Consider the following 8,562-nt stretch of genomic DNA (forward strand, 5'->3'; position numbering starts at 1 on the left):
TGCGGCTTCTCATGGCTCCGCGAAGCCACCTCAGTTCTGCTGCCTCCCTGGCCAGCTGTCCTCCAATTATGATTTTTGTCCCTGATTTGGGACTGCAGAGTTCCATGTGGCGAGGGCCTCTCATTGACAGTGTACCCTGATGTTTCTGCAATCTGGATGGATAGAAGAGAGGAGCCCTCACTATGGTAAAGCTGCCAGCACCCTTCGGACTCATGTTTTGGGGAAAGACACGAATGGGCCTTTGTTTTTGCAATGGTAACAGCAGGCTTCTCTCCTGGCATGGAGGCGTCTGAGGCATAACCATGTAATGGGTTGTCTTCACTGTGGGCGGAAGTTCATGGGGAGAGGATTTCAGTTGTTTTGGGAAAGAGGCTGACACCCAGGTTGAGCCCAGAGAAAGCTGAGAGTAGGGGTCCTAGACTCAGTGACGCATCCAAAGCCCCCACCCTGCTACAGGGAGAGGCAGGCCTGTGGTCCCACAGCAGGGGCTCGGGTGCAAGGGAGGGTCAGGAGAAGACCCCTTAGCAGGGCCCAGCCCAAGGGCTGCAGGAGCTCTGCGTTCTAGGATCCAGTTTTGACACTTGTCCATTCCACGATAGGATTCCTGCTTAGACCTTTAGGAACATTTTGCCCAGCTTTGCTCTTCTGTCCTAGCCTTGACTGTGCTTTGGGGAAGCACCTGTATCTGTGGGATGGCCATGGGGAGCGTTGCTGCAGCCTGGAGAAGCTGGTTACAGGGGGACAGGAGATGACCTGCAGGGAATGATGGGGTGCCTTAAGGTGAGATATGGGCCTGGTGCCAACCAGAATGGATCTGTGGGACACAGGAGCATCCCTGGGCGTTTCCAAGAACATTGAGGGGAGGTGATCCTGGTCAACAGTGTGTGGGATGCTCTGTGGGTAACAGGCAGCCTGTAGACCTTGGCCTGTTGAAGGGAGAAGGAGCCACACAGACTCTGCAGGAGGTGGATCAGAGGCAAGTGAGCCAGCTGAGAAGGTCAGCACTCTGGCCAGGCGCGGTGGCTCACACCTGTAGTCCCAGCACTTTGGGAGGCCAATACGGGTGGATCACAAGGTCAGGAATTCGAGACCAGCCTGACCAACATAGTGAAACCCTGTCTCTGCTAAAAATACAAAAATTAGCTGGGTGTGGTGGTGCACACCTGTAATCCCAGCTACTCAGGAGGCTGAGGTGGGAGAATTGTTTGAAACTGGGAGGCAGAGTTTGCAGTGAGCTGAGATTGCACCACTGCACTCCAGCCTGGGCTACAGAGCAAGACTCTGTCTCAAGAAAACAAAACAAAACACCTGTTAAGTTGAGGTGTCTGTCTGTCAGAAACTAGCCAGATGCTCAACAATTCCGCCTTTTTCCTGCATCCATAGGAAAACTACATTCCCCAGTCTCCCTTGCAGTTAGGTTGGGGCCACATGACTGGGATCTCACCAATGGAGTGTGAGTAGCAGGGATATCAACCATTTCCACACTTGGCCAAAACCCCTGTGAGATTCTCTTTTTGCTGCTTCCCTTTACCTGTGTGGATGAAAAGGGAAGACCCCGGATGATAGACTCTGGCGATGGGAGGATCCTGAATCAGGGCCATCACTGTGGGAAAGACTTGCCAGAAGTCTCTCATTGGACTTTGCATGAAGTTTTCCGTCCTGAAATAAGTTGTCTTGGGTAGTAGTGAGTTGTCATTGGTGGTGCTAGTAGAGAGACTGGACTATCATTTTTGGGGAATGCAGAGGAGAGACTTCATGGAGAGGGAACGGTATATTATGACTTCTCTGGTATACGCCAGCACTGATATCTAACGTGTAATTTAGCAGTGTTCTTCTAAAAGTTGTTGGATTAAAGCAAATGGGATTGAAATTCCAACATTTCCCCAGAGTACTGGGCACTATTATAACCTGAGGATAAATGCCAACTGTCTTAGTCCATTTTCTATGGCTATAACAAAATGCCACAGACTAGGTAATTTATAAAGAACAGGCATTTATTTGGGTGTGGTTCTAGAGACTGGGAAATCCAAGAACATGGTGCCAGCATCTGGCAGGGCTCATCTCATGGCAGAAAGCAGAAAGGCAAGCAAGCTCTGAAGACAGAGGAAAAGGGGGCTGAACTTCCCCAATAACAAACTCTCTCCCACCATACATCATTAATCCATGATCTAATACCTATTAAAGGTCCCACCTCTCCACACAGTTACAATGGCAATGAAATTTCAGAATGAGTTTTGGAGGGGACATTCAATTCATAGTATTATCAAAGACCACTGTCTTGCCAGATGATTTCCAGGGATAGAGGCTTCAGGATCACCAGCTACAAGGAGTGGGTTTTTCAGAAAAGCAATGAGCTAAGAGGGTCAGAGTCTGACTCTCTTTCAGTTAGACCAGCCAGAGGAAAGCAGCAGATGGGGATGTATTTCATGCTGAAAATTTCTTCCACTCTTGTCTGGCCAAACCCACAGACCAGTATGTGTAATAGGAAGATGAGCCCTGTGTATAAACAGGAAGATGAGCCCTCATCTGACTAAACAACGCTGGTGAATAAGAAATAAATCCTAATGGTTTCTGTCACCTTCCAAACCAGTTGGACTTTTTCTCCCACCCATCCTCTTAGGAGAGAAGGAGTCATAATCCCCAATAATGTCCTTGCTTAGTCTGTTTAGAAGAAGGATCTACTCTCTGGAACACCCCAGGACTCTAGGAGCCTGACCCAGAGGGGGATTAAGTGACCAAGATCAAATTTACATTTTAATATGATGCAGTTAATCCTCAGTGATAAACATGGCACATGCCATTGTTGAGAAGACGCTCCAGCCTAAAGAGGCAGGTCAGCAAATGTCGGCCTCTCCAAACACAGCTCCATCACCGAGGACAGCCCCACAGAGATGAATGCAGCAGGCCCTTCTGCATCGGCAATCTTCTCTAGTGAGGAGGGGGTGGCCTGATGGAGCCCTCCCTCACTGTGGGGAGCAGCTACCCAGCAGGTACAAGGGATCCTGTAGCCAAGGACAGAGAGGGTGATATTCTCCAAACCACATGACTGGGCTCTGCCCTCAAAAGGGAGTTGTCCCAGTTAGGCCCCAGAGCGAATTTGCAACACCATGCTCAAGAGCTGGGTGGCACTTTATGAATCTCAAGCAGAGGGAGAGAAGGCTCTACTTCACTCAAGGGCTGTGTCCTTCTCCACCATTGTTGGGTGATTAAGGGCAAATCCCCTAATCTCTCTGCTTGAGTTTGCCCTGAGAAGGTCAACCCCTGGCCCTTCCTGACTCCTTTGCTTCTTCAAGGGTCCTCTAGATCCCCCCAGTGTTGGGAACCCCCTACCCCATAAGGACCACGGAATATGTCCAAGGTGTCTGGTTACTTTGCTTTATTTGCAGACTGAAGTTTGCTACATAAATCCATTGCACAGTCAACACATATACACTTGGCAAAAAGGACAATACAAAAATACAGCTCTTGATAGTAAATGATACTGCCCTCAGCTCATCCCAGTCTGTAGTCAGTGGGAAAGCTGGTGTTTAAGGTCATCATGGGAGGAAGAACTGTGGAATGAGGCATGGAAGCTTCCACCAATGTCACTGCCCCAGGGGGATCCTGGGCTGAGTTGCATGGACTCTTGTTGGCTGTGTGGTCATTTCTGCCACCTTCAAACTTGGTCACTTCCTCCTCTAGGAAGGGGAAGAGAACCTCTCCATGTCACTGGACACCCTTCACAAGGATCTGAGCAGGGGCTGCTCAGTCAAAGCCAAGTGTAGTCCTGGGACCACCGTGAGCACCCCTCCCTGGGGCACCTCCAGCCTGGGCTGTCTGCCTCTGAGCATCCCTGATGAAAGGGCTAAGAGACACAGCACAAAGGGAAGAGGGGAAGGGAGACTGAGGAAGGGGTTCTGCCTGGGCCTCCCTTTGGTAGATTCTAGAAATGTTTACTGATGCCAACTTCTGCTCCTCGCCCCGGTCCCTTCTTGGAGGAAGCCCATGTAGCCTCTCAGTTCTAAGGGATTTTAGTGCCAGGCCTTGGAGGGCATGACCTGGGAAGTCAGAGCTGGTCCCAGCCCACCGACCTTCTGGGACCAGTCTGAAGGACTAGCATTTCTGTGGCGGGGGGCAGGTCTCCTGGGGCAGCCGGCGGCTCTCCCAGTTCTTGTGGCTGGAGCTAGCGTCCTCCTCTGCCTATAGCTCCCCCACTCCCCCACCCCAGCTTGAGTCCCAAACACCCATTACCTTCCTTCACCCCTCCTTCCTTCCTTCTTCCCCTTTTCCTTCCCCCTATTCCTCCCCGCTTCTGCCTTCCTTCCCCCTCCAGTCTTCCCTTCCCACCCTGTTGTGGGCAGGACTCTAGTGCTGGTCCCACTGGGGCATCTGGACAGGCACTGTCTGTGACAACAGTGGCATTGGAAGCCCCGGCAGGTGAACCCCCAGCCTCCCACCCTCCACGTCCTCACAGTCCCCATGCACAAACGGCAGGAAGCAGGCCAGGAAGCGCAGTTCACTGTCTCCCCGCCCAAGCAGCCCCAGCTTGGCCACATCATACTCTGCGGCAGAGGCCACCATGAACCGACGGGGGCTTATTCCCACCCTCGATGGTCTCAGTGGGCTCAGCAAGCGAGAACAGGCTTCCGGAGTCACAGGGGCCTCGCCGCCTCAGCAGAAAGCTGCCCTAGTGCTGAGTGAAACAGGAAGTGGCCAACCCTGAGGCCTGTGGGCTGAAGGCTCCTGCCTCACGTGGCCCCACCCACGGGGGACCCAGGCTAGGCTGAAGCGCCTGTGGGGGACCCTCCCGCCCCTGGTGAGTTAGGGGTCTGGAAGGCTGGGTGGAGCTTGGTCAACAGCTCGGGGTCCTCGCCCTGGGCCCCGCTTTTCCCGGAGGCCTCGGGGGCAGCCAGTGGGTAGGCCTCCCGGGCCCGGCCGGTCCTGGAGCAGGTGAGGAAGGCCAGACAGGCCCCGCGGAGCCGGGCCAGGTCCCGGTGGGTGGTCTCACTGACAAAGCAGTAGAGCACGGGGTCGGCAACGCAGTTGAAGCTGGTGAGCAGGAGGGAGAAGTGGTAGGCGTTGAAGATGCCCTTGGCGAACTTGCAGCTGGCCTCCCAGAGGCTGCGCACCAGCAGCAGCACGTGGTAGGGCAGGAAGCAGGCCAGGAAGATGACCACGGTGCTGAGCACCAGCCGCTGGATCTGGTCCTTGCGGCTCTTCTGGGTGCCGTGGCTCCGGCGCACAGCCCGCAGGATGCCCTGGTAGGAGGCCAGCAGCAGGCAGATGGGGAAGAAGAAACCCACCAGGAAGCGGTAGTAGTTGATGCCACGCTGCCATGCCTGGATGGGGTAGTGCTCGAAGCACACACGGTGCTGGTCCTCGTCCTCGATGACCTCCTCGTGCATCAGGAAGTAGATGCTGGTCAGCAGCTCCTTGGCCCAGATGACCACACTAATGCCCACGGCCGCCTTTAGGGTCCGGAACTGGTGGAAGCGGAAGGGATGGGCCACAGCCAGGTAGCGGTCGACGGAGATGCAGCAGAGGAAGCCCACGCTGATGTAGATGTTCTCGTAGAGGAGGATGCCGCACACCTGGCACGACAGGTCGCCGTGTGACCAGTTGTCGTGCTGCAGCACGTACTGCAGCCAGAAGGGCAGTGAGCAGATGTAGAAGAGGTCGGCCACCGTCAGGTTGCACAGGTACACGCCCAGCTCATTCCGGGCCTTGATCTGCAGGTAGCCGAAGTAGAGGGACAGGCAGTTGGCCGGGAAGCCCACCACCAGCACCATGACATAGACCACCGGGGCCAGTGTCTGGTGGATGGTGTGGTCGATGGTGCAGCCCATCGAGGAGTTGTCTGCAGTGATGTTCCCCATCTTTGGGCCTGGAGGGGCCTCACCCTTCATGGACTCAGGGACCGGGCCTATCTCTCCACTGCCATCCTGTTTATAGAAGGTTCAAGCTCTACCAAGGGCTGGGCATCACTGGTGGTGGGTGAGACCCTGAAAGTCAGAAGCAGGAAAAGCTTAGAATAATAGTAGCCAGCATGTATGTAGCATCTGCTGTGTGTTAGGCACCGTTCTGAATTCTTTACTCATTTAATTTAGAAGGTGTGCTGGCCCGCCAACTCCAATTCAACTAGAATGTCTTAACGGCCAGACATGATGGCTAACACCTGTATTTCCAGCACGTTGGGAGGCCAAGGCATGTGGATCACCTGAGGTCAGGAGTTCCAGACCAGCCCGATCAGCATGACAAAACCTTGTCTCTACTAAAAATCCAAAATTTAGCTGGGCATGGTGGCATGGATTAATATAACTGTGATCCCAGTTACTCAGGAGGCTGAGGCAGGGGAATTGCTTGAACTTGGGAGGCGGAGGTTGCAATGGGCCAAGATCGTGCCACTGTGCTCCAGCCTGGATGACAGAGGGAGACTCCATCTCAATAAAACAAACAAACACTAAGAATATGTCCAAATGAGTCACATACCAAGATGCTGAAGGGTAGCTTATGTCTCCCCTCCCCATTCCCTGGCTTTGCCAATCTATTCCCTATCGTTTATATATTTTCCTGCTCCCTTGGTGTAGCAAGTAAGGCTGGAGGTTTTCATGAGCACGTGCCCATCCTGAGCCTGCTCTCCCAGGGAGACTTCGGGCAAAGATCAGTTCTAACCCACATGCAACGGCACCAGCCACCCTCATCCACAGCAAGAGGCGTCATTCACATTTGTCCTATTTGCTCACAGGAAGGTACTACGTAGGTCCATTAACACTGAGGCCACTGCCCGTCATGGCGGCCTCTCCAGATAGCATCAGAAGAGGTCCAACCTTGTCCTCACTTTACCACATTCCGGTAAGAAACAAAAGCCCACTTTTCTGCAAGCACAGCCTGGACTCCAGGGTGCTCACCCAGTAAGAGCTACCTCACCTCTCCATGGAGCTCCAGGAAAGATCTGGACCAAGGCCCCAGGACATGAGCACCAGGCCAAGGCCAGCCATGTACAGACTGTGCAAGCCACTAACCTTGTCTGAGCCTCAGTTTCCTCACCTGTCAAATAGAGATAAAAACGCCCGCCCTCAGGGGTCAGTATCGGGGCCACATCAAATGATGGATATGAGAACACAGGGCTTCGTTTTTCCAGAAGCAAAGAGGAGGAGTAGGAGATTATAATCTTGCTGTAGTTAGTGAAAAGTTCCTATTTATTGGCCAGGTGTGGTGGCTCACACCCATAATCCCAGCATTTTGGGAGGCTGAGGTGGGCAGATCTCTTGTGATCAGGAGTTTGAGACCAGCCTGGCCAACATGGTGAAACCCCATCTCTACTAAAAATCAACCAGGCATGCTGACAGGTGCCTGTCATCACCTGTCAGCTACTTGGGAGGTTAAGGCACAAGAATCACTTGAACATGGGAGGCAGAGCTTGCAGTGAGCTGAGATTGCAGCACTGTGCTCCAGCCTGGGTGACAGAGCAAGACTCCATCTCAAAAAAAAAAAAAAAAAGGTCCTATTATTATTGAGGATTTAACAAAGAAGATTCCAGGTATACAAATAAGTTTGAGCAAGATAGAATACAATGTTCTGGCTGGGCGCAGTGGCTCACACCTGTAATCCCAGCACTTTGGAAGGCAGAGGCAGGCAGATCCCTGAGGTCAGGAGTTCGAAGGCAGCCTGGCCAGCATGGTGAAATCCTGTCTCTACTAAAAATACAAAAATTAGCCAGGTGTTGTGGCGGGCGCCTGTAGTCTCAGCTATTTGGGAGGCTGAGGCATGAGAGTCACCTGAAACCAGGAGGTAGAGGTTGCAGTGAGCTGAGATCATGCCACTGTACCCTAGCCTGGGTAATAGAGCAAGACTGTCTCAAAAACAAAACAAAACAAAACCTTCTTGGATGAATAGGTGAATGGCACTTCCCGTCTTCCAGGTAAGGAAACTACAGTTCTGAAGGGCAAGTGACTTGCCTGCAGCCAACCTGAGGAAGGACACATTGCTGCTGGAATCCAGGTCTCCTTGCTCCCCATCCCACCTCCCTGCCACGCACAGTCTCCACTTGAGACTCAGCTCCCAACCTCTCAGTTCCCAGAAAACAGTGACTCCCAGTCTGTGACTCACCTCTTCCATCCTCTTCAGGACACTGGCCTAGAATTCCGGTGATGGTGGTGGAGGGAGGTGCTTCTTGTTTTCGTTGTAGTAAAATTCACAACGAAATTATACATATAAAGTGGCCAATAAATAACATTTACCACTTTAGCCACTTGTAAGTGGCATTAAGTACATCGAACTGTTGTGTGACCAGCAGCACCCTCCCTCTCCAGAACTCTTTTCATCTTGCAAAATTAAAACTCTAGACCCGTTAAATAATACCTCCAGCCCCTAGCAACCACCACCTCGGTCTCTATGAACTCGACTACTGTAGGTACCTCATATAAATAGACAAACGGTATTTGTCTTTTTGTGTCTGGCGATTTGACTTAGAATAGTGTCTTCAAGATTCATCCACACGTCAGAATTTCCTTCCCCTTTAAGGCTGAATAATGGTCCATTGTATGCACAGCCCACATTTGGTTTATCCATTCACTGATGCGC

At 52.4% G+C, this 8,562-nt stretch overlaps 1 protein-coding gene across 5 annotated transcripts in view; it reads right to left on the reverse strand.

Moving 5' to 3' along the window:
• Positions 1-3,361: 3,361 nt before the first annotated feature.
• Positions 3,362-8,562, reverse strand: part of GPR68 (G protein-coupled receptor 68) — a 29,524-nt gene continuing 24,323 nt past the window's right edge. For 4 of the 5 annotated variants that reach the window (XM_035261278.3, XM_035261277.3, XM_035261276.3 and 1 more), the window contains one exon: positions 3,362-5,981. In XM_035261278.3, the coding sequence (XP_035117169.1) occupies positions 4,758-5,885 (1,128 nt within the window). In that variant the 5' untranslated portion in view covers positions 5,886-5,981 and the 3' untranslated portion in view covers positions 3,362-4,757. Of the gene's footprint in view, positions 5,982-8,088; positions 8,376-8,562 lie in introns of those variants that run through there. The other variant, XM_002754236.6, reaches the window with a different exon arrangement.

The sequence above is a fragment of the Callithrix jacchus genome, chromosome 8, assembly GCF_049354715.1.
Source record: "Callithrix jacchus isolate 240 chromosome 8, calJac240_pri, whole genome shotgun sequence".
Classification (NCBI taxonomy): domain Eukaryota; kingdom Metazoa; phylum Chordata; class Mammalia; order Primates; family Cebidae; genus Callithrix; species Callithrix jacchus.